This window comes from Sminthopsis crassicaudata, chromosome 5 (assembly GCF_048593235.1).
Source record: "Sminthopsis crassicaudata isolate SCR6 chromosome 5, ASM4859323v1, whole genome shotgun sequence".
Lineage (NCBI taxonomy): Eukaryota > Metazoa > Chordata > Mammalia > Dasyuromorphia > Dasyuridae > Sminthopsis > Sminthopsis crassicaudata.
The window spans coordinates 52,215,365-52,242,501 of NC_133621.1; the positions used below are offsets into that span (position 1 = coordinate 52,215,365).

General features: G+C 36.6%; 1 protein-coding gene across 1 annotated transcript in view; it reads right to left on the minus strand.

Annotated features, from left to right (window-relative positions):
• The window catches only part of RSU1 (Ras suppressor protein 1), a 211,490-nt gene that overhangs the window by 85,132 nt on the left and 99,221 nt on the right, over nucleotides 1-27,137 (minus strand). The window contains exon 8 of the mRNA XM_074266676.1: nucleotides 23,705-23,837. Within this exon, the coding sequence (XP_074122777.1) occupies nucleotides 23,705-23,837 (133 nt within the window). The remainder of the gene's footprint in view (nucleotides 1-23,704; nucleotides 23,838-27,137) is intronic.

The window sequence follows — 27,137 nt, forward strand, 5'->3', positions numbered from 1 at the left end:
CTCTTGTCTTTGCTCAGAACATGCTGTGAAATTAGCCTCGATACAACTTCCACATGGCAGAGAGTGGTAGCAGAATCCCGTCCAAAAGAAGGGCCTCGTGGTCCAGCTCTGGGAAATTGCTCATTAGGAAAGGCACCATGAAGATGCATTTACAAGTGGTCCGGGCTAAGAGGGCTGCACTTCAACTGCTTCTAGTTCATCATAATTAATTCACATTTATTATGTCATGCCCAGCTTCCCACAGGCAGGTGGTCTAAACAGTTACAGGTGGCACTCAAGTGGGGAGTTACTCTATCTCCAGATGTGGAGGCTCTCCAGCGTGTGATTCTATTCCCCTGCTCAGGAGGCTTCTTCCTGGGATGAAGTGAGCCTGACAATTCTCTACCATTTAGGCAAATGAACATTAGATACAGACACTCTCCTCTGTCTTTTTATAAAGAGCTTTCATTTTGGCAAAGTATTTTACAAATATTAAATTATTTTATCCTTGCAATAAATCTGGGAACTAGTTGTTATTAATATTTCTATTTTACAAATGAAAAAACAAAACAAAACAAAACTGAGACATCAGGTGATTTGCCTAGGGTTATACAAGGTAGTATCTGAGGCTGAATTTGAACTTAGGTCTTCTTGCCTCCGGTATAGCTTTCTAATTACTGGACCACATGGCTGCTGAGTCTGGATAGAGGAGGAGTTAGGGAGATATAGAGACAGAAGGAAGGGCGGTTTAAAAGCTGAAAATCCTGGGGCTCAAACAGTTTTGGGCTGTGGTGAGACATAAGATATGACCAGTGACAAGTAACAGAATAGAGAGGGAGCTGAAGGGGTGGATGACTGAAGGTAGAGACCGAAATGTTCAAGGAGCCATGAAACGAACTCTTCAAGTCCCAAAGCATGGTGGCAGAGGCTGAGGCAGACTAAGACCTTAAGAAAGGAAAAAAGAATGATATGGGGCTAGGTAATCATGAGAGAATCTCTCGGATGAAAGGAATGAACTCAGGCAGGCTGCTGAGCAGTGGCAGCAAAGGGAAAGAATGGAGGAGCAGGACACAGGGAGTTTGTTAACCTTCCACGCTGGCTTTGGGTGAGCAAGCCAAGGGCACAGAAAGGAGACCCAGAATTGGAGGAGGTGGGAAGGAATTCATTATCTTCCTGAAAAATACAGGCTTCCTGGATTTTTATGAAATGAAGTGAAATGAAAACATTGGAAGAAGAAGGTTAAAGGGTAGGGGGAGGAGGACAGTGACTGGGGAGAAACAGCATGGTGCTAAAGAGGGTTGAAGCTCCAGGACAGGTGGGAGAGCAAAGGGGTGTTTCCTCCCCCCTAAGCAGAGAGACACCAAGTTTATGAGAATGTGGTGGCTCTGGGACAAGGAAAGCTCTGACTTGCAGCTCCGTGGACCACTCAGGGCACGGGCAGACCAAGGGGGAGGGTGGCCAGATGGCTGAGGATGAGGGTGGACCCTCACTTTGGACATAAATCCAGACTCAAAGATGGTTTTTATTTTCCTCTCCTTCACAACCTTAAAGGGGGCATTGGGGTTGACAAAGGGGTCCTTCTTATGTTTATCCCTTGGCTGTTCTCTACTACCCACAAAGCCATGGAGGGGCACGGAGCAACAAGGAGCCTTGATGGGGCTGGGCACCGCTGACTTAAACAAGCACAAAATAGGAATGAGGGCCATTGCATGGAGGCTGGCTTGAAAGGACAAACAAGGCTGGGGAAGAAGCTGGGGTTGGGGTGAGAAGATCTTGAGGTCCTGTTTCCCCACTGCTAGACTATGATTGTAGAAAGTCACACGTATATCCTGGGAGCACTCTGTAGAAGGAATCTGGAAGGTTCAAAAAATAAACAGACACATGGATTTTACGTATCATTTTAAGAAGTTCGCAAAGTATTTCCTAATATTATCTTGTTTAATCCTCACAGTGCTGTAAGATAGCACTATTATCTTTATTTTATAGATGTGGAAACAGAAGTTTAGGGTTGGATGACTTGCCTAGAGTCACACAGCCAATAAAGGAGGTCAGATTTGAACATGGGTGTTTCCTGCAGGGTGGATGCTGAACTATTCCTAAAACAATCCAGGCAACAGGACAAATCAAACTCTGATAGTTTCCTTGAATGGAAGAATGATTAATTCTTCTTCCTTCCTTTAGGCCTACATAAAAGGTCTAAACAATTCAAGAAATACATGAGAACACTACTTTCTCATAATAAAAGTAAAATCCTTCCCCCCCCTAAATTGGGATTTTCAATATAAATATAATCAAGAAAGCTAACTACACAAATATTCCTCAGATTAAACCACATGGATCACAGTCTAGGAGGGAAAAGGAGCCAGAGCTGGGGTGGAGAAAGGAAGAGAAAGAAAGGGAATGGGGCCAGCTTGCTACATAATGCATGACTGTCAACTCTGCCAATGGAAGTGGCCCATATTTTTGCCCAAAGAAGAACTAATGTCATTTGGTGAGATTCATTCATTCTCTGGCCAAGAAGAAGAGGGAACTCTCTCATTTGCCAACCACTTTTTTTTTTTTTTTTCCTGGCTTTGTAGTAACAAGGCAAAAGTGCGAAAGGTTTTCTTTCCTTTATGCGTCAGTGGACATATTGATATTAAATAATTATTTGAAGCACAAAAAACTCCACATTCCCTATCTCTGCAAAATTTTAGAAACAGACATTTTCCTAAGGCTTTCATGCATTCCCAAACCAAAATCTGTATGCACGTCCAAACCAAAGTTTTATGAGCAAAACTGTAAGAGAGGTAACAGGGAAGGACAGTGGCTTGAATATTGAACCTGAGATTAGGAATCCCAGAGTTCAGATATTCAATACTTAGTTCTGGGTAAAAGTATTTAACTGTGTCTGCCTCAGTTTCCTTATCTGTAAAGTGGGAGTGATAGCAGTACCTACCTTCCAGGGTTGTTGTGAGAACCAAATGAATATTTGCAAAACTCTTTGTAAATTTTAAAGTGTTACATAAAATTAGATAATATTAAATGTTGCCCCAATTTTTATCTAAAATTCAATTCCAGAATAAACTTGTTGAGAACAAGATACACTCTATTAAAAGATTTTTTTTTTACACCTATCATAAACCAACACTAACATTTACTGGGAAACCACAAAAACAGATGAAAAGTTTCTCAATGCCACACCAGATAGTCTGAAATCGTTATCATTTACTGCACAGTCAGAAAGAGCAAACAAAAAGGACTTTCATGAAATGAGTCAGTCAGGCCCAACGCTTCCCCATGAGCAGGAATGCCGTACCGCCAATGTCTGTTCTACAGGAGACAACAGAAAGGCTCCCAACCTGCTGCGCAGATTCCTTGTGGAGGACTGGCAGACAGACAATGATAATGATGACAAAGGATAATAATATAGGATACAGACAATAAAAGATAAGAGGAGCGGGCTAGTTGAGGCATGCGCTGCTGGATGGAACATCCAAATGGATGAGATTATTTGTGGTTGTTCAGTCTTCCAGGTGCATCCAACTCTGTGCGACACCATTTTCAGTTTTCTTGGCAGAGATACTGGAGAAATTTGCCCTTTTCTTCTCCAGCTCATTTTACAGATGAGGAAGCTAAAGCAATCTGCTCAAGGTTACACAGCTAGAAAGTGTCTGAGGCCACAGGTGAGCTCAGGTTTTCCTGACTCCAGCGCCAGTGACTTTATCCAACGTCACCTACTACCCTTATAAGAACAGAGAGCCAATGAATTGTGAAAATCAACACAGCTCTATTGTTTTGTTTTCAGAAAACCTCTTTGGATGTTCTCTTCCAACAGAGATACAGATAACAGATAAATATTTAATTGATAAAATTACATATAAAGTAGCATATTACCATGTCTTTCCCCATCTGTCTAAGAAGTAAAAACTAACCCAGGATGTCCACGTCAGCTTCTTTTTCAATGCATTTCTGTGAAGATTGTCCCATGAGTTAAATTCTAGTGTTCCCTAATCCACTAGGACACTCAATTATTATAAAACAACCAACTTTTCTATCAGGTAATCAGCTTCAAGAATTAAATCTGTTCATAGCATTTGACCTTTGTCCTACTCTCTTTCACTTTACTTTTTAAATAAGGCCTGCTATCACAAATTGGCCCTTAATAAGCTTAATATAAGAGCAAATTATTGTCAAACGTTTGTTGATTATTCAGACGATGAGTAACTAGAAGCTTATGTATTACTATAATTCTGACAATTCCTACATATTATAAGCCACTATTGACTTAAGAGTTGAATGTAAATGATTTCTCATAAATGGAAAATAACTTCAATATATTACCTTTTCATGGCAAGAATGAGGAAATTTAAAAACAAATTTGATATTCTAAATACCTAAACTTGATGTGGGAGGAAGAACCACATTTCTCAGCTTATGAATGTGTGGCAACTTCAGTCTTATAGTTACATAAACATTAATTTAAAAAGACAGATAAAGTATATATCTGGCTCAAGAAGACAATTTTCTTAACTTGCTGATTTTCTGCATATATGAAATGGTAAAGAAGTTGTATGATAACAGTTGTAAGCATAATTTGCAGCTGACAAAAAGCACAGTTTTGAATGATTCTTTACATGCCACTTTCTCCACCCTATTAAGATGCTAGTTGTTTCTTTGATTTATCTGATAATAAATTTTTGATGACTAGTAAGTCTCATAAAATTGCTCTGGTGCCGAGTACATTGATTAATAAGTCTGAAGAATCGAAAGTGTCAAGAATTCATGTGTTAAGAGTAAGTTATTGCCAAACTTATATTAGATATTTCATGAAATATAGAATAAAAAAGGTTGATTTGGTAATTTTATTTCACATCCATTTGGTGTTACAATTTATATTCAGGATCATCATTGTCTTCCGTTACCTTTTTTAAAAAAAAAAATCAATAAAGTAAATTCAGATTTGGGGCAAAGTTAGATATTAAGCTGAACCAAAAGAAGAAATGACATAACCAAATCTTGGCCTTTAGTTTAAAAATGGGAACAGAGAATTCAGTTATTTATTATATAGAAAGTTACTTGAGTATTCCATAAGGATTTTAGGTTTTAAACAACTTCATGTTCTTTGTTCTTTTGTGTTCTTTCCTTAAAATTTCAAATGAGATAAATGATTTTAATAATGTGGTACTCCCCCTACCCACCCAAATTTGGCAACCCATTTATACCTTAATAGATGGTCTTATAAGTTGTTAGGCTTTGTGTTTTTTTTTTTTTCTTCCAATTTTTTTTTCATCTGGTGGGATTTCTGATAATAAACATCTATAAATTTTATATATAAGTCCTTGTACAATATATAAATTGCTAGTTACCACAGTGGTATTTGAAACCTTTAGAGGTTGGTAGAATTCACAATAGTTTATAGTTCACTGATGTATTTTTTTTAGAAAACCTAAAGTCACCTTCATGGGATTTGTAAGGACTCAGGGTAAGAATTTTGGAATAAGACTATAATTACAGTACACAAGAATCTCAGTTTTCATATATGTGTGTGGATGTGTGTATACATGTATATATACATATAAAATTTATAAACATATATAGAAGTCTTTTATACAGTATTTTATGGACCATTCCTCAGCTCTTTTATAATTTTCCATGTATATCATTCATCATGATTTGTGATATATACATATATTTCATATATGACTATGTCACGAGATATGTTAAACATGATTATATATGAAAACAATTAGATAAATGAGCAATAGTCTATAAAGCCTTGTGTATGCACACATAAATATACACTTGTACACCTGTATATATTTCACATGTATACAAACACACATTTACACATATGTGCATGCACAGTTCTATACAGGCATGTATGCACATATTTTATAACACATTTATACACTATGTATTTGACTTTTTATTTTTTAATGCTGCAAACTATTATCTATCTGAAAATAGGAAAAGCACCTATTCTCTATCCAAATTATAAGTAAAGTAGCCTGATTACAAACCAATCAGATCACACCTTACTACCACATTCGGGGATCCTGTCCATATTTTTTTTTCACTAAATACTCCTGAAATAAGGTAGGATAAGGAAGACAAAGTTTTGAATCTTCCCTTACAAAATCACAGACTTATTATGAAACAGAAACCACCTATCCCACTTCCAAAACTGCCAGCACTCTGGAAGAAGGTAATGTGAGATTAGGATCCTAAAAAGGAAATTAAGTTAAAGAATCAACAATTTGAGATCTCCTGATCACTAAAAAAAATTCAGTGATATTAACTAAGCTAGAAACAAACAGGTCCCTTGAAGTGACTCTTTTTGGTGTCACATCTTTCCTTTAAAACATCCTTGGGGAAAGGATTAGAGATACATATTTCTATTTATTTCAATTAAAAAAAAAAAAAACTAGTCGACCTATTAATTACCTTTGCATAATAATTACATAACTAATTGAGTCTGACCATATCTATTATGTTCCCCAAGCCCAGATTCCCACCACTCCTGTACTGGGGAGGAGGCACACTTTTTCATCTGTTCATCAGTTATCTACTTGGTCATTATTCAATTTTGTGAGTTTTAGCTAGAGTTATACTGGACCAGTCATTGTATATATTGTTCTCCTTACTTGGTTACCTGATTCTCTCTGTATCAGTTCATATCAGTTTTCTGATGCACCTCTGAATTCTTTGTATGCTTCACTGCTTAAAGAATAATAATATTATTTTACATTTATGTACCATAATTTATTTTGCTATTCCCCAACTACTGGGCATCTATTTTTTTTTTCAATTCTTTGCTCACATAGAAAGTGCTACTCTCAATATTTTGATGAATATTGGCTTTTCTTTCTGTCTTTGATGCCATAGAGGTATATACTTAAGGGTACAAAATCTGAGTCAAAGAGTATGGATATGTTAGTCACTTGTTAACACCATTTCAAGTCATGGTGACATCAAATCTATTTATTATAGTAAAATTTGTGTAACTGAAATGATCAGCTCTCTTATTCTATTTCCTAGTTTATATATATAAAATAAAACCACTACTACTATTATCATTAAAACTGAGATGAAACTAATTGCTGGTGGCTTTAATATATTTAAATGGAAAGTTATTTTTCTGTGCTTGATAAATAAGTCAACATCAACAGATGACTGAAAAAAAAAAAAACATCCACTTATACATTTCACTTGATAAAAAGTTGATTAAAAAAACCACCTTTCACAATATTACACACTAATCCAAGCTACCTGACATGACAAAAGAACACAAAACTGTTAAAAATTACAAGAAAATTTCCAACAATGCCTGACTGAAATAAGAGACTACAGCTCAATAAAAAGCCAGCATGTAATAAAACAAGATATTACTGTGTAGAGAATAGAAATTGCAGACAGTTTTGTTTGATTATAAAAGCGCCACTTTTTAATTTATCTCTCAAATAAAAACAGCAAATGCAGACAATAACTCATCCTGCTTAGCTGTAAAATAGAGCAAAGAATTGAACTTTAAGATTACAGGGACTTAATAAAGGTCATCAATATTTAGGGCTGACCAATTTAACTTCACCACAGTTCGATACTCAATAGTTCAATGTTGTCCAATGACGATCAGTCAAAACTGGATACCGCATTTTCTCCTCATCATAGGTGCAGAATGTTAGAAATGCAAAGGGCTCAAGAGACCCCTTCCATTTAAACTAGAGAAAGCTGAAGTCTATCGAGAAGAGATGTCTTCTCCAACATCAAATACAACTCTATCACAAAGACAAAGCAAAGCAACTTGTCCCGTGTTCCCTTGTTGGAGGCCAGATTGACATCATCATTTCCTTACCTTAACGGAGAACATTGACCCCATCTGATATGGCCTCTCTCCTTCTCTTCAAAGCCAATAAATGACAAACATTTCTTAAACTCCTTCTGTGCACCAGGCATTGTGCTAAGCCCTGAGAATGTAAGATAAAACTATTGAAACTCATCCCCCATTCTATGCTATTCTTCAGTTTCTAAGCCGCCAAAGCCAATCTTTCTACATGCAACCAATAGCCCCCATTTCTTCCTATCAATGGTGGGGGGCAGTCCCTCCTTACATCATTCAATCCTTCCAATCTTAAAAAAAAAAAAAAAGTTCATTAGAGCATACCACTCATCTTATCCTGTATCTCTTGTACTTTCCCCAGACACTCTCCTACCAAATCTGTCTACACTGCCTAATTCTACTTACAGGCTTCTCATTCACTCCTTAACTACTTGCAGTCTGGCATCTAGAACATTTCTCTGGCTGTATGCACTCTCTTTTCCTAACACGATCATAAGGTAGTTGTCATCTGTCTAACCATTCCTTCTCAGTCTACTTTCCTGGTTCATCATCCAGATGATGTGCCCTAATCCTGGCACTCCCCAGGCTCTATCCTAAGAGCCCTCCTCCTGACATTCTACATGCTATCTCTCTGCAACTTCATCCACCCTATGATTTCATTATTCTCTCTCTGTAGCTGTTTACAGATCTGTATATCTCCAGTTGCAGTCTCTACTCTGGGCTTCAATTGCACATCAGCTATTTTCTACTGGACATTTCCAACCAGACTTCCCAGGGATATCATAAACTTAAATATCTCCAAAATAATACACATCTCTTCCAAATTTTTGTCAAAAGAACCACTTTTTTCTATATCTCATGTTTATAGCATTGGTGTTATGTTCTACTCATTCTCTCACATCTCACATGTGCCATCAGTTGACAAATCTTGTCGGTTTTACCTCCCATCTGATTCTGATCTCTACTGACACAAGCTTAGTGGATCTGGATTTTTCTTCCCAGGAGACAACAGGAAAACATAATGTTCATTAAGAACACACTTTTAGAAATTTTTGTCAGAATGACATATATAGGGCATAGCCATTCTAGCAATTTGGAAATGTACCCTCGAGTTATTAAACTTCATACACTCTTTGACCCCAATGGTGGTATATAGGACGAGATCAAAGGAAGAAGAAAATGACCTTTGACAAAAATACTTATAACAACTCTTTTTTTTTTTTTTTGTACAAACACTCCAAATGGAAATTAAGATGTCTATCTATTGAAGGAAGACTAAAAACGTTATGGTATATAAATGAAATGGACTATTATTGGGCTTTAAGAAACAACAAAATAAACAGCTTCAGAGGAAAATGAGAAGACCTTTATGAACCAATGCAGAGTGAACAGAATTAGAAGAGCAATTTGTACAATGACAACATTATAAAGAAAAACAACTTTAAAATAGCAGGATATGGATCAGAGTAATGATAAATGACAGATCTAGAGGATCAAGGATTGAACATTCTACCTACCTCCTCACAGAAAAGTGATGCACTTCAAACATAGAATTTTTCTTTTGTTTTTATTGTTGTAATTTGGGTGCAGGGATAATAAAGGCTTATTAGTAAGAAAAATAATAAAATACAATTTATTTTTAAAACTATTGCTAGGAGTTATGAAATTGCCTACAATGTGTTAGGTACTATGCTAAACCCTTAATAAATATCATTTCACTTGATCCCTGGGAGGTTGAGTACTGTTATTATGCCCATTACAGTTAAGGAAACTGAGGAAAGCAGAGGTTTGCTCAGAGCCACTTAATTAATAAGTACCTGAGGCTAGATTTCAGTTCAGGTCTTTATGACTCCAGGCCCAGAGCTCTGCCCACTGCACCATTCATTGCATATCAGCTAATCCCATGAGTCTGACTCACTCCTGCACTTGCTCTCTGAATCTCTCCTTACTGCCATCTTGCCACTCTGGAGAAACCCACATGTGAAACCGGCTTCTGCTAAGTGATTACCTTCCCCAAGACTCCAGATGTGCTTCACTGCACACTCATACCTGAAGGGAGTTGGGGTAGAGGGAAAAGGGAAAAGGAGAGGGAGAAGGGGAGGAAGAAGGACAGAAAGAGAGGAAGGGAAGGAATGGGAGAGAAGAAGATATAGTAGGTAAAGGGGAAGGAGGAAGAAGAGAGGGAGAGCTAGAGTGGTAGTATGGGGGGGGAATCAGGAGAAGACCCAGGGACCCACTTGGAGAGGAGAGCAATTTGCCTCACTAACCCTGAGGGGGAGGAAATGACCAACTTCAAGGCTTTTTTGCAGACAAGATCCTCAAACTGGAAGCCTTCCTTTTCCCACTTGTTGGCAATTCAGCCGGGGTAAGACTGCTTGCAAACTGCATGGCCCAGGGATCTGGGCCATCTAGCAGGAAGAGGTCACCACCAGGAGATTCCAGGATTTTGTTGTGGGGCATCTCATATCTCCCATAACACATCTGCAGTTAAGCCAGAGAACTCCTAGTTATGGCTTTATTCCTGTACTCCCATACTTAATTTCCTGAGATAGTTCACAATGGCAACTAGTTACCCATAAAAATAAATAAATGAATGAATGAATGAATGAATGAATGAATAACTAAATAAATAAATAAAATAAATAGCTGAATGAGTTCCTGGTTTACATGCAAACAGTTTAGTGTTAACCGATGGCTCATATTCCATTCAGTATGATGAATATTCTTCAGCTCCTGAATCAGTTGTATGCTTGAAGGCTCATTAATTACCTACAATTTAGAAAAAATAGGGAATGCTATCTAGTTTTGTCCCTTTGAAAATGAGCACAAGAAAAAGGGGGTGATGATACTGTCAATACTATCTAAAATAAGATGTATTTGATGATTTTCCCTTTTCTCCCTTGGCACAATATCTTTGCGATATTAGTGAAATGCTACCCATTTACATATAAATGGGCCTAAAGATGTCAAAAGTTTGAATCATATTTTGTCTTATAGAGAAAAATGTGATAATATATTTATTAACTTAAAAACATAACCAAAATATACAGAGGTAGGGTTTCTAAATGGACGATAAATTATCATGTTTAAAATGCACTGTGCTTTGGGAAAAAAAAAAAAATCAAAGCAAGATTCAAGTCAATCACTTTTAGGAAGTAGGGGAAAAAATAGATTCCCCTATTCCCATGACCATTATAAAGAAAAACTGAGCCTCTGTGGCTTGCCTGATTGGAGATATTTTCAAGTAAATCACCAGAAAGGGAAAATCTACATTGCTCTGTCTTTATCATAGAACTGTTTGTCACTGCTGAGAAGATGAAGGTCATTTTAACCCTCTGCAAATTCTCCTAGTATACAATCTAGGCAGAGATATTTCCTGACGTTACTATTATCAACAAACATCTCTGCTGAGCACTACAATGGGGGCGATGAGGTTTACCAATTTATATATATAGTTACTTCTCTCAAATGAACTCCCTCAAAGAAATGAGACAACCTACTAGCTTAGAAAAGATCTAGACCTCACATGGACCAAATACATCTGTTAAGTAAAGATTTTTCTCAGTAATCCTATTAGCAGGTTGCTTAATGAAATAAAAGTCTATTATATTCAATAATAATTACTGGAGGGATGAGATTTTTATCCATGGAAACTCATGACAATCATCTACTAGGGCACAGAGTGACTGAAATCTGCATTAAGGGAAAGCACAGCCATATTGAGACTATCACTGACCCTTGAATTGTTGAACAAAGTACAATATATGTTGCCTACACGTGTTTGAGAAAGGAAAAAGAAAGTATCTTAGTTCTTACTCCTTCAAGTAAAGCCAGTTGATAAAAGATTCTCATTCTCCAACAGTCAGGAGGACTACTCCCTTCATGTGATTCTACTTAAAGTATCTATTGGGGTCCTTCTCATTACTGATTCAAATGCTCACAATGATCCAAAACATTTCACTTTATCCAAATGAAACAATAACATTTTATTTGATTAGTGATATCAGGGCAATCTTCATTCTGATGTGCTTATGAAATAATGATATTAACACACATTTACAGAATATTTTAAAGGGTCACAGAAATGCCTTATAACAACAACCCACAGAGATGGGCAGTATGAGTATGATTAGCCTATTTTACAGAAGGGGGAAAATTGAGGCTGAGAGCATTTATGTGATTTTTGGTCCACAATCACAGAGCCAGGATTGAAAACCTGGTTTTCTGATTTCTAAAGTGGTTTTTTTTTCCTCTACAGCCTTCTGGCAGCCTTCCTGGGTGAAAGCTAGGTGCATGCAGGATGCAGAGGAACACCTAACTAAGAAGGGAGACGTTGCATAAGTGAGACTGAATAAGGACGAAATGCTTTTGGAGTCCCGCTACCATTGGAAATGAGACTTTAGATTGCAATGCTTAGCAAATTGCATCCCTTCATGAAGATGCCTCCTTTTCCTTTCAACCAATACATTCCCAGTCTAACATTTGTCAAAACCTCTTCTTTTGTTAAGAGTTCACTTGTCAGCTTTGAAAATGGTTTGTGCTCTTTCCATCCACCTTCCTTGATGGAAATGTGAAAAGTGTGAGTTACTCCCTTTCACAAAGAATCTTGTCAAGGATCTTGGCTCCAACGTGACTGCCCCACTGGGAAAATCTACCTTCTGGAAACTTAACAAATGGTGACTCTTTCCATCATAATTCTGCCGCACAGAAATAAAGAGGTCAAACAAGGAGACAACAATTATTAAAGCACGAGGGAGAAAGGTGATTGGAGAGCCCGGCAGGCAGCCCCAAACTGTGAAAGCGGCCAGCCCCAGCAATCAGGACAAGCCAACCCTTTCGCTCTAATGGTGGCAATGCCGTTGGGTGGTGACTTAGAATGGACAGGGGCAATGATAGCGCCAAAATCTTGGCTGGTACTGGAGCAAGAAATAAATGGACAGAGAACAACTGCCAAGTGAGAATTGATGAAGAGGACATGATTAATGCAAAAAATGTACTCCAAAGAAGCGTCTGCCGAAGAAAACCATACTTCAAAATCCCTTTGCTACCCTAGCCCCTACCCCTTCTTGGCTTGGTCCCCATTTGTTAGTAGCTCCATCAAGGCAGAGCAGCTGCTGGGAGGGCCATTCTTCCTAAGGTGTTTTAATTCACTGTTTTGTTTTAAACATTCATGCCTCTCCTTGGAGTATATTATATCCACTAAATCATACAATCCATCACCTCTCTCTGTCACTATTCTAGACATAGAAGATCCTCAGAGGATGTGCTTACAACAGAAAGGTCACTTTTGAAAGTTGACTAGAGGACATGAATGAAAATAAAACATTTTGTTAAGTCCTTTGGTAGTGGAAGCTGCTCTTATGAGTTAACTGGGTGGAAAAAATATTTCCTGGCTGAATTTCAGGTGCCAATGCAAGGTCATATGGAATGGGGAGAGCCTTGATTGGGAGCCTTCATGTGGCCACAGCCTTGCCACCCGTTTATAAGACCTTTTTTTGAAACCTCTGAAGGAAAAAGTACTAAATGTGGACCTGACTTTGAATACTGACTCTGATACTATTAGTGACCACAGGGAAATAAATGGTTTAATACCTCTGAGACTCAGTTTCTTTACTGGTAAAACAGCAGTGATAATTTTTCCCTATATAAACAAGATGATTGTAAAGAAAGTACTTCATGGATCTTAAAGCTCTTAAAAAAGTTGGAGACTTGTTGCTATTTTTTTTTTTAATTATTATTATTGTAACAAACCACAAATTCAAGACTCATCAGCTCTGAAATTTCAAAGACAACAGCATGAAGATGTTAAGAGGCTAGAGTAAAATCAAAATAATATTTTTCAATAGTTCACATATGTTATGTGGGTTAGGGAATTTTCCTTTTTTCATGAGGTATATAGATGGAGGTTCAAATTAAATGAGGAATAGATCTGTGAATCCTGTAGGCCCTGAAAATACAAAACTATATTTGGCTAATATCAGTTACTAAATTGTAATAAACCCAAACTGAAACTGAAATGAACTTTTGTGGCTGTTTTTTATTGTTAGGTTTTCATTTTTATTTATTTATTCATTCATTCATTCATTCATTCATTTATTTATTTTCGCTAATAAGAAATGCTAATTTTTTAAAAGGCTATGACAAACCACTTCTCTGTATCTTTGCCAAGAAAACTCCAGAAGGGGTCACAAAGAAATGAACATGACTGAAAAGACTGAACAACAAAAAAATTATTAGAAGGAAATATGTGGGAAATGAATGTAAACTGTTATTTTTACCTTCTGAATCCAATTCTTCCTGTGCAACAAAAAATTCGGTTCTACACACATATATTTTATCTAAATTATACTGTAATATATTTAACATGTATAAGACTGCCTGCCATCTGGGGGAGGGGGTTGGGGGAGGAAGGGAAAAAATCTGAATAGAAGTAAGTGCAAGGGATAATGTTGTAAAAAATTACCCATGCATATGTACTGTCAAAAAATGTTATAATTATAAAATAAAATAAAAAATTAAAAAAAAAAAAAAAAAGAAGGAATATGAATCTTCTTTTATTGTTTTACTGGTGGATTCTGATTTTTTTCATGACATCATCATGTTTCAAAAACTGCTAGCACATACTTATGTTTGTACGCATGTGCACATTCTCTCTCCAATCCTCCCTTGTCATAAAGAGAGTTGAGTAAAACGAGCAGACCCACGGTCCATATTGAAGAGTAAACACAGATTTCTTGAGCCTATGTCTCCTACCTATGTATAGTGAGGAAGGAGATGGGCTGTTAGTTTTTCAAGACTAATTCATAATTTCTTTGTGATATTCATTAATCCAACAACCATGGGCTGTTCCTCAGAATCTGACAATTACAGGTTCGTTCTTGAACCTTGCCATCCTTCTTGGATTGATATGGTTGGGATGGTATTTCTGTTTCAGAAAATTCTGCTGGATACAGCCTATGCCATAGTGGGAGAGAGCCCTGGCTTTGGAGTCAGAAGGCCTGGGTATCACTCTGACATTGCTGTATACTGGCTACAGTGACTCGGATAGTCATTTGAACATCCTGGGTCTCAGTTTCCTCATTAGTAAATTGAGGAATTTGGTCTGGATGACCTCCAAGGTGCCTTAATAGCCCAGCCAAGTCTATGAATGCTGCCTCAGAAGTTCCATTGCTCACATTATCTGGACTACTATTCTTTGATCATGACTTCCTTGCTTTCTGACCTCACCCAACACAGAAATGTCTTGGTTCTCTTTTACCTTGATTCCAACACAAAGAAAATCCAATCAGTATCACAGGCCCTGATCAATGCCAGCATTTAGCATGGTGCTGTGGGTTTAGATAAGGGTGGCACTGGAGACAAACCACATTTCTGTAAACTCCATCTAATGTCCCTTAATTGCTAAATTATTTCCGTTCCCCAACTAGATAACCTACTGTCCCCCAAATAGAAATCACAGAATCACTCGATCTCAGGATTATAAATTTAGGGCTAGAAGGGATGTCAGATCCATCTAGTACAATTCCCTTCATTTTACCAGTGAGGAAACTAGGCACTGGGAAGATTAAGTGATTTTGTCCATGACAGTCTTAACAAAGTGGGGTTAAATTCTGATACTGTGATCTCGGGGACAGAACTGTTCCTTTATTCAAAGCTCCAGTTTGACCTGCCTATTGGTCATTTCAAAACAGATGCCCCAGAAACACCTCAAATTTCACACATATGAAAATAAATAATTCTCTTTCTTCCCAAGCTTTCCCTTTTCTGAATTTACCTTGCTAAATCTAGTTGTTTCTACTTTTCTCCCATCATTCATACATATCTCTGTTTCTTGATTCACACAGTCACAATCTCAGCTTAGAACCTCTTCATCTCTCACCCAGACTGTTTCCAACAGTTTTTCCTCCTAATTAGTAATAGTGATTTGTTTTCTTTCCCTTCCACATACCTCCAGTTTAACAGCTGTATAATTGGTTTTCATTCTTTTTAAAAAAATATTTTCCTCCAATTACATATTTCTTTTCAAGTTTCAAACTTTATCCTTCCCTATTTTCCTCTCCTCCCTCCTTGAGACAATAAGCAATTCAATATTTTTCTTTATGTGCAATGATGGAAAATATTTCCATATTAATTTTGTACAAAAAGATTTGAATAAAAAAAAAAAAAGAATGAAAGTAAAAAATAGCATGTTTCAATTGATATTCAGGCTGTAACTGATTTCCATTCTTAACAATCCTCTATTACATCACCAAAATGTTTTTCCCTAAAATCAAGTCTGACCATGTCATCTCCATATTCAGTAAGCTCCAGTGGCCCTTCATTAATTATCTCTAAGCTCAGATATAAACTCCTCTGTTTAACATTTAAAGCTTTTTATAACTTGGTTCGTTTCTCCTTTTCCATTCTTTTAATACCTTTCTCTCTTCTGGGCACATTATGATCCAGCTATGCTGATTTCATTCATGTTGTTTTTCATCCATGATGCTCTAACTCCCACCTCCAGGCCTTTGTCCTGCCTGCTCACCATACTTAGGAATGCTCTCCCTTGTTGCCGCTGCCTCTTAGAACTTGCCTTCAAGATACTCCCTATTCCTGGAATATGGCTGGCTTCTACACACTTACCTGTACCCATACAAGGTTAGGGTATTTCCCCAACCAGATGGACAGATTCCACAATGCTATTTTTCACTCGCAGGGCTCTAGGGTAACCTCAGTGTTTAGGAAATACACATCTACCATAAGATTATTGCCTCAACACCCTGACTAGTATGTTTCTCATTTATATTAATCAGCATAATGATAAAATTAACTCTTCAACCAGAAACACTAAATGAGAAAGCAAAATAGGAATAATTATACCACATCTTTTACTGAATTTGAAGGCAGAAGTAGAAGTAACCAATATACTCATAAAGGTAAGTTATATTCTCCCTTTAGAGTACACAGTATTCATGTTGGGCCGGTGGGCATAAATGTGCAAAAACCCAGTATGGAAGTATCTGAACAGATAAACCCACATGCCTGGGATAACAAATGACTGAACTGCAGGCCTGGACATCAGTGGATTTTTTAGGGAATAGTCTGAACCACATATCACCTACTAGGTAAGAGCATTACACTTCTGATCCTCTTGGCTTTACAGACCAGGGAAACAGCAGTACTAAACTCTGTTTTACACAGAACACAGGCTGTATGACACTTCCAAGCCATACAATGTCCACATAAGAGAGGGCCGTTAGACATAAATATTCTCTCTTCTATCAGAATGCAAGCTCCCTGAGGACAAGATTTAATTTTGTTTTTTTCCTTTTCTTCCCAATGTATTAAGTTCTCCAGAATGCCAGCCATAGAGTAGGCACTTAATAAATGTTTGTAATCTATGTAATCTATGAACCTTACTAATTAGAAAACATTATTATTTTAGTGAAAAGACTAAATTTTGCTACCTCCTCTGTAGAACATTTCCACTCAAGTGCCTTTCTGATCATTTTTTAACACTAGCATATCTGAAAGATTTTTTTTTTTTTTTTTTTTTACTCAGACATGGATTTTACACAATCATTTATTAGATTTATAGATCATCTTCTTTCAACGAGATCAGGGAACTGGGATAACATTTTTCACTGATACAAAGTAAGCAAAATGTCGGAATCTATCAAATGGGTTTAAAGTCAGTGCTTGCTGGAATGAGTTTGTAGTATTAAGGAGCTCAGTTCGAAAGTCCATCAAAAAAGAAATGACCTTTACATCCCACGTTAGTGATTTTTAAAAATGCACTAAGAGAGAGAAAAGGACAGCAAAGGTAGATCATCAGATTACAGATTATGAGCTCAGAAGGGATATTAGAGGTCAACTCATCCAAACCCTGCATTTTACAAATGAGGAAATTGAGTTCAGAAAGTTGTAGTTTATCCAAATCCATATGACTAGCAAGCTTTGAATTTGAATTCAGCTCCTCTGACATCAAATGCATCATTTTTTTTCACATACCAGCTACAATTTCATAGATATTTAATTACTCAATCAGTAAACACATATTAAGGTGTTAGGCACTGATATTGGGAAACCAATATAAGATGAGATAGTTCTTGTCCTTAAGAAGTTTATATTCTATATCGTAATATATTTAACATGTATAAGACTGCCTGCCATCTGGGGGAGGAAGGGAAAACATCTGAACAGAAGTAAGTGGAAGGGATAATGTTGTAAAAAATTACCCATGCATATGTACTGTCAAAAAAATGTTATAATTATAAAATAAAATAAAAATTAAATTAAAAAAAATTATACCCACAAAAAAAAAAAAAAAAGAAGAAGTTTATATTCTATTAAGCACTTGCTATATATCTGGTAACATTGTAGGCGCTTCATCAAGACCCAATTAAGGGAATAAGTCACATATAGGGAAGCAGAGGCCAGGAAAGGAGTTCTGGTCTTGCAGTCACCGGAATTAAGAGTAGTAACATATTGTCACATCCTAAAATGGCTGTTGTTCCCAAAATAAAATCAATTAAAAGGAAAAAAAAGGAGGGGGATAAAGAAGTACATGCTTACCCCAGAAAGGCAACTGACAGGATTCCCATGCTAGGCATGGGCAGGTATTCTGCAAAGCACGGTTTGGGAGAGAGGGTAAGTTTTTGTTTATTCACCCATCAATTAGGACACTTCATTCTAAGGCCAGAACCTGAAAGCTGAGTGGATTAACTCCCCCAGGACAGAGGGGCAATCTTTAGAATGTCACGAGCCACGTTTTAGGGGCGCAGATGTACAGTTAGTTTCAAAGTAGGTAACAAGGTTCCAAACTCTGAGCAGGCTCTGGTGTTCTGGTAGCTGCTACCTGACATGATCTAAGGCTCTGGAGAAGGAGGCATGTGAAACATACAGACATGTTTTATATTTGCATTTTACAGGGTATCTTTTTCTTCTCCAAAACAGAATGAAGATGTACCTTAGAAAAAGAGCTTAAGTTAATGCTCTTGGAAAGACATTTCAAGTCTGACAGGCAAGGATTGTATAAAAATAAAATGACCAGTCAGCCAGTTCTGAACTGGCAATTAAAAGGGAATAAACATTCATCCTAATCTTAGCATTCTATAGAGACCATGAAGCTCTTGCTGTCCCTTAGGGAGAAAGAATATACACAGTCTAAAAGGGACAAATCAATTTTGGTCAAGTAAGAATTTATAAAGAAAGGGCTCTGGGTTCCTCTCTTTTGTTCTCCTCCCACTCCATTTCATATGCTTGTTTATCATGTTCAATCAAGCACAAGACATGGGGAGGGGGCAACATGAGGGATCCAAGGTGGAGGTTCCTATTCTTATTTCTGAAGCAGGGCTCACTGAGGTGGAGACTTCAGCTGCACAGTCAGGTCCAGTTTACTGGGAGTTTACTCCCAGAACTACTGGGAGGTCCCCTGAAGCTAACTGTGCAGGGCCAAGGCTTTGGATTCCACCCTCTAGTCCTGTTAGAGTGAGCATCTTGTGCTAAGGTGCCAGACACTGAGCCAGAGGCAGAACGAGTCCTTCTATCTACTAGGGAGCAGAATTGCCTCTCCTTTCCTTGCCCAAGCTTTCTTCCATGGCTTCATGCAATAAAGCAGCTTATTTTATATCTCACCAATGAACTCAAGGTAAAGAACAGTATAACACTCACATAGTTTTCAGGGTATCCTGAAAGATCTCAAAAGTAAATCAAATAAAGCAAACTACTTCAAGTACTGAACTGATTAAAAAGTTTTACATAGATCCATAACCAGAAAGATTTATGGTCAAGTAATATAAAAGTATAGCTTGAACTTACTCTTTTGTTTTTTTGGTTTTTTTTACTCCTTTCCTTCTTTTTCCTATTCATTCCTTCCCTTCTTCTTCCTTTTTTTCCTTCTTCCCTTCCCTTTCTTTCCTTTTTTCTGACTCTCTTTCACTACTTCTTTCCTTTTTTCCCTTTTCTTTTTCTTTCACTTCCTGGTTTCTTTCTCTCCCTCCCTCCTTCCTTCTTTCCTTCTTACCTCTCTCACCCTCCCAAACTTCCTTTTTTTCTGGCAAAAGAAATCTTAGAACATGAGTTTGAGTGTGATAACAGTGTATGTCTGATAATTGGTAGCTTCCTAATATATTAAGTAATTACACTTGTTAATGAGGTGGTAAGGTCTGTTAGACTTCTTTAGCAGGGTAGATACAAGAGCTTCAATTTACTTGGAACTTGGCACTACTGCTAAAAAGCATTTATCACCCCTCCCAAATTATGGCTCCACTTTTTAGGCAACAAATTTAAAATGTAACTCCAAAAACTACAAACTTTCAAAAAAAAAATCAGATTTTTTCCCCCCTGAAGCATCATATGATTTGACAATTTCCTATATAGCAATTCTGAGGTACAAACATATCCCCAACCAAAAACAAATTACATTCAGAAAAGTATTAAGGCAAAATATACTTTAGTATATTCTCATTCTCTAAAAGAAATGATGGGCTATAATAAGCAAATATTCTAGATTACTGCGAATTAACTCTAATACCCCTTTCCACTTTTCCAAGAAAACTGGGAGTTTACTGAACTTACTGATTTTGAAGTAAGGGCAAAAGCCCATATATACACAGACAGTGTCGTTCCACTGGAAGGATGACAAAGAAACTAATCACTTTATCATAAAATCATAAATTTAAAACTCAAGATCATCTTGCTCAACCCTCTCATTTTGCAGAAAGGGAAATAATGAGGTTGTTACAAGGTCAAACAGCTAAGGAAAAAACCTGCTATTTGAAATCACAGCCTTGGAATCTAGATTCAGGGTCCTATTTGTCGCACAATGATGCTTCTTCATATGATTTAAACAACATGAAAAGATAATAATAGCTAACAGGTTTATGGCATTTTTAAGGTTTGCAAAATGCTTTACAAACATCATCTCAGTTAATCCTCATAACAACTCTGGGGATAGGTGCTATTATTATCTCCTTTTTTACAGATGAGAAAATTTAGACCCATTACTTTTAAACAGTGATTAATGATTAGCTGGGAAACAACAAAAGTAAAATAATCTGCCAGTTTGAGATCAGATTCACTAACATTGCTCTCATTTCTCAAGACACGCAAAAGTTCTTTGGCTTGCTTTACAATGTTTGAAAACCTGAGTGTTTAGGAGTTTAAAAAAAATTAAGGGATCTATAATGATTCTGAATATTCTATACTACTGATGAATCAATAAAGTACAACCTATGGGTTTCTTACATATCTCTAGGATCAAGCATTTATAAATATCACTGTTATCCCCTTTTATGTTTTGCTTTTTAACCCACTTAAAAACTGAAAGGGAAGAAAGGTTTTACAATCAGAATGTACTACCATTTTGGCAATTTCTGCCGAATAACTATTTAGTTTTAATGTCATTGCTCAGCACAGCTCACCCTCTGTGATCCCGTCAGATCTAAGCAAGTCCAGGCTTTGTCAAGATGGAGATACGTGACCACAGAATAGCAGGGAGCTATGGAAAGGGGGTTAACTATTTAAGAGAGGCCATTTTCCTCTATCAATCAGGACTGATCTCCAGACCAGGGACAGAAGGGGAAATTCTGTGTGCAGGGTGTTGTCATGAATCTATTAAGTCAAAAAGGAAGAGCTCTGGTAAGATGTGATCTTTAATGATCCCAACTTGTAAAAAATGCTGTGGAAAGTAAAATCTCAACAACTGGGCAAATTCCAAGACAAGGCTGTGTTTCATTACCAAAGCTTTATGTCTTGGGAACTTAAATTGGTTCTGCCTACATGTTTTTCACGTCTCTTTCTTTTTTATAGGCTTGCAGCCAGAGACAATTGCATTTGAACCGCAGAGACCATTTAAGAGGGCTGATAAATCACATTAATAAGCTTGGATCAGTTAAGGGAACACTGGCCTCAAAGTTAAGAGACCTGGGTTCTAGTCTCAGTTTTGTCAATAACTAGCCATGTGATCACACCTAAATGATTTTGCCTCTTGGGAACCATTTTCTCATCTGCAAAGTGAGAGGGTTCTAATACACAATGACCAAGGGCCACTTGTGGCAATACCATGTGATGAATATGTAAACTGGTCTTTGTGGGACAAATACATTTGAAATGAAATGGAATGTAGTATTATTAGCCAACAGACAGGGAAAGATAGAGTCTTCCACAAAGGGAAACCATATGGAAGAAACAATGGATGCAAAATAAACCTCTTTTAGAGAAAATTTTCCCCAGTTTTACTCTGTCCTTCAGAGGATGATTTGAGATGATGACCAAAAATATTGAAATGACATAAGTTTCAAACAAATACTCTTGTCCTCTCATTTCCAAACTATAAAGCATTTGGACCAGCTAGTCCAAACCACAGCAGAACAAAAAAGCCCTTCTCCAACAAACTTGAGTGATTTCCAGGCTGTGTCCACTTCTAGCAAGGTGGGAACTTATTGCCACCAGATGTCAGATATTCCACTTTTAACTGGCTCTAATTGTTAAGAACTTCTTTCATCAGAGCTAAATTTGCTTTTATGTAGCTTCCATTGCTCATTGCTAGATCTGCCCACTGAGACTGAGCAGAAAAGCCTACTTTCTCCTTCCCTATAATAACCCTTCACATATTTAAACTCATTTTTCCTGCTCCTCCAAAGTCTTCCCTACCTTCCCTAGGCTCACAGGACCACTAATCATCAATCAGGCACTAAATCAAGGCTCTCAGCTACTTCCAATGCCCTACTCAATGTCCAGAACTAAACAGTATTCCAGACATGGTATGACCACATGGATACACAGCAGGGTTATCACTTTCTTTTAGGTTGTCATATCTTTCTTACAAACTTTCATGAGGTTTTTGGTGACATCATATTATACTGTTGATTCACTGACATTACTGTCTACTAAAATCTTCACATCTTTACCAAATTGTTATCTTACCCACAGATCCTCCATCTAATACATGTAAAGTTGACTGTATAATTATTGCTATTACTCTTCAAATTCAAATTCCTTAAATAGGAAAGAATTCTACATGAGGAAACATTCTGTCCTTCCCTATCTGCCCATTATTGCTACCACACCAAATGCCAGTTCAAAAATGCCCTTTCTGCAAAGACCAACCCAGAGATCCACAGGTTAGAGCTGGTGGAGAACTCAGAAAATCCACATGGTCCTGAAATGAGCTAAAATTATTCATATTCCCTATTTACTCTCCTCTCTAAATATTAATGTTACTTTCCTCAAAAATAAGAATATGTTTATTCAGTATCTTCTATAAAATTTTATTAGAGTGGTCCAAGAAGTTAAATAGATCAATTTAATTGACAGGCATTTTGGATTCCTTTTATTAAAAAACAAAAACAAACTTGTTCTTTTTAATAATATGTAGAATCACAAATATAACATGAATTCAAGATTCATCTACATTTAACATTTTGAAAGCAGTGAAAAATACAAATACATTTTAATACAGTTTTAAAATAACTGATTATCATTTAGATTTTATATGTAATTTTAATAGGAAAGTCTTTTAAATACTTCAAAGATCATTTTATTGGTATAGCTAATCTTTCCACTGACACAGATCACAATTTCTTTACACTTTCAGCAGACACTTTTCTTCATTTGTTTTGGTTAACAAAATATATCACCTGGAAGCCAAATCTGCCCTTAAAGAACAGATACAAAGTCATCACTAGGCCTCTAACACCTTTCTGACCTGGAAACTCCTACTATGACTTGTGATCTAATAGTGCTACCTTTAGGAACACATTGTCGGCACTGAACTACGAGGTGCCAGAGGAAGGCTTGGGTAGGATATGACCTAGTAATCACCACTCACATATAATAATGCATTTACATTTGGAAAGGCATGGCAAACTGCAACTTCTGTAAACATTCACTCAGATACTTCAGAAGGAAGCACAAGTTACTTACTACTTGTATGTTTCTGAACGGATGTATTCAAAGACATGAGACACTCCAAGCTGGAACTGGTCAGCAATTGGGGTAACCCAGGGATTATTCTCAGCTTTGAAGACCTGCTTTTGCCCAGTTAAATCCAAGTTTCCTAAAAGGATTGAAACAAAAATAGTATTGAATTAATCTTGTCTGGAATGTACTATCCAGATACCCTAATGTCATCCTGAGTAAGATCAGTGCCAAATCAGTGTTTTCATTTATTTATGCATGTAATTGTTTTTCTTATCAGAATATGCAGATTTCCTACATGCAAATCTCTTCTCCTTTGGCACCCAGGAAATATAATCATCTCTATACCAAGCAGAGATCACAAGCTATTCAGTGCTAGTATATAAATTATTTTCCTCCAACACACTAAGTGAACTTATGTTTTTTCTAAGTGCTTAATTAATGCTAACTTTGTCTTTTCAATGACTGCACAGTTAACACTATTTTCCCAGTTTGTTGGTTTTTAGTCTAAAGCAGTTTGTACAAGGTCATGGGCAGAAATGACACAAAAGCTGCTCACAGGACTAACTTCTGAGCAAGATTATGTCTGTCTACAGATTATGTGCTCACCTTAGACTAAAGGGAGGATGGAAACTTTTTTTTTTTTTTTTTTTCCCATCCAAAGGAAGGTGAGGGAATGGCAGTTAAGAGGAACTGTGCAGATTCATCACAGAAATAAATCAATAATCTGAGTAGCAAACAATAATATTCCTCTTGTAAAAATGCTGCCACCTGACATTTTCTGTAGATTCATTTACACCTCCAGCAGCCTCTCATTGTACAGATGTGCTAAGTATAGGACACGTTATAGTATGGGAATGTGTCTCACATTCTGTCAGGTTAGCAGTTAAGGTTTTACACTGGATGCATCCAGGCCCTTATTTAGGAAAGGTAATTTCATAGTTCAACAATACCTCTAAAACTAGTATTTGCTAGAGACACCTGGCTATTCTGGGCTGCAAGTCAACAGACTGCATTTTTTTTAGTGAAACTGAAAGGAAGAAAAGTCTGTATAAATGTCTCCAATGCCATCTGAGACACAGAGAAAAATTAGTCAAAAAGTAGCATATGTGGCTTCATCTGGCAGCCAAATGAAGATCCTTATCTTTGCAGGCATCTTCCTCTGTAAATCCCTCCAGAACAGGCCTTTTCCTGAAGCTTGGCTCATCAAGGGTCCAGAACTATGGGAGGATACTCACAATGCCTTGTTAATCTTCTCAAGATAATGTCACATCTTTGATCTGTATTGAGGTTTTATTACTGACCTTAACCTAGCACATGGAATTTCATCCTTGTAAGAAAGTATATTGCTAACCTTTACTTCTATGATCAGTTTTTTTTTTCTTTTTCTTTTTTTTCCCCCTGAGGCTGGGGTTAAGTGACTTGCCCAGGGTCACACAGCTAGGAAGTGTTAAGTGTCTCAGACCAAATTTGAACTCGGGTCCTCCTGAATTCAAGGATGGTGCTCTATCCACTGCGCCACCTAGCTGCCCCAATCAGTATCTTAACTGGAAAGAATGTGCAGGTTATTTTTTCATAAAATTAAAAAAAAATCAAGGTTTTCAGTTATTTTTTCATAAAATTAAAAAAATCAAGGTTTTCAAAGGCTATTTGTTATATGAATACATATATGTCTATATAGAAAGTTGGAAATGAAGGAAAGAAAAATAATCAAAAATTAATGCATATAAAGTTTTTATATTAAAAACATGTTTAATTCCATTCCACAAATATGATTAAAGTATCTTGCATGGAGATAGCATTGCACTGCTTGCTAAGAGGGATGCAAAATTTAGATAATGTGTGAGTGCTTACTGTCCTTGTGGCATTGATAGCATAGCACTATATAATAGAATGTAAATTTATTGAGGATAAGGGCTCAATTTTTTTTTTTTAATTTTTGGGTATCATCAGCACCTAGTTAGGTATATAAAACAAATAAAAGTCTGAATGAATGAATGAAGACAAGGAGATATAAACACAAATAACCAAAATATATAACTTGATAAGTACATTAGTGAAGGCAAAACAAAGTATCCTCTTAAAAGTCCCAAAACAAAAGTCATTACTGGGTGGTAAATGAGATCAAGAAAGAATTTCTAAAAGCAGCTGTGTATAAGTAGGAACAGAAAGAAAACATTTTCTGGTTGTAGGAACAGTATGAACCAAAACACAATTTCCACAAGATTAAAGGGTATATATTTAGGGGCAGAAAATACTCCAGTTTGGCTGTTTTATGAAAAGTGTGATGTGGAATAAAATGAAATAAGACAGGAAAGTTGGGATTTGAATGCCAGGTTAAAAAAAAAAAAAAAACTTTAAACTTTACTTCACATACAAGAGAGTTTCACAGAAAATGTATTATTATTATTATTTTTTTTTTTTTATTTTTTGCTAAGGCTAAGGTCACATAACTAGAAAGTATTGAGTATCTGAGCACACAGTTGAACTCAGGTTCTTTTGACTTCAAGGCAATACTCTATCCATTTCACCATTTAACTGCCCTCATAAAAGATCGTTGAAGGAAAAGTGACATAAAACCAGATTTAGGGTTAATTCCCCTTTTAAAAATATTTTATTTTTCAATTAGCTAGCATTTATTTTCTCCCCCTTCTACTTTCCCCTATCATTTTTAAAATAAAAAAAAAATAGAATTTTTGTACAAATTTAATGTAAATTAATGCAAATTAAAAGGAAAATAGATAACTGGAAGGGGGGGGAGAGACTATGTTTCTCTGATAAAAGTTTTACAATGAAGACATACAAATTTATAAGACTAAGAACCATTCCCTAATAGAAAACTGGTCAAAAGTATATAATGTTTTCAAAGGAAGAAATCCAATTTGTCAAATCATATTAAAAAAATATTCTAAACCCTCCAATACTTAGAGAAATGAAAATCTAAGTAACTTTAAGGACCCTCACCCTATCTACAGGCTTAACTGGAAAACAAATAAGGACATGACATATATCAGAAAGGCTATAGGAAAGCAGGTTGCACCAATTGCATTGTTGGTGAAGCTGTGAATTGGTCCAGCCATTCTAGAAAGCAATTTGGAACTGCTGTCACAAAGCTGGTAGACTGTTCGCATACCCACTTTAAACCAGCTGTGCCATGATAAAGACTAAAATGCAAAAGAAATCAAAGAAAGAAGAAAAGATTTTTACATAGAAACAAATGTGTAAGTATTGACAAAGACCAGCAAAAATGGGATTGTTCTTTTAGGCAATGGCTAAACAAATCATAGTATCTGAATGTAATGGAATGTGATTATGCCACAAGAAATGATGAAATGGACATTTCCAGAGGAAGCTGGGAGGCCTCTATGAAATGATGCAGAAAAAAGAGTACAAATTAGAGTACAATGTTAACAAATGAAGAACATTTTTGAATGATTAT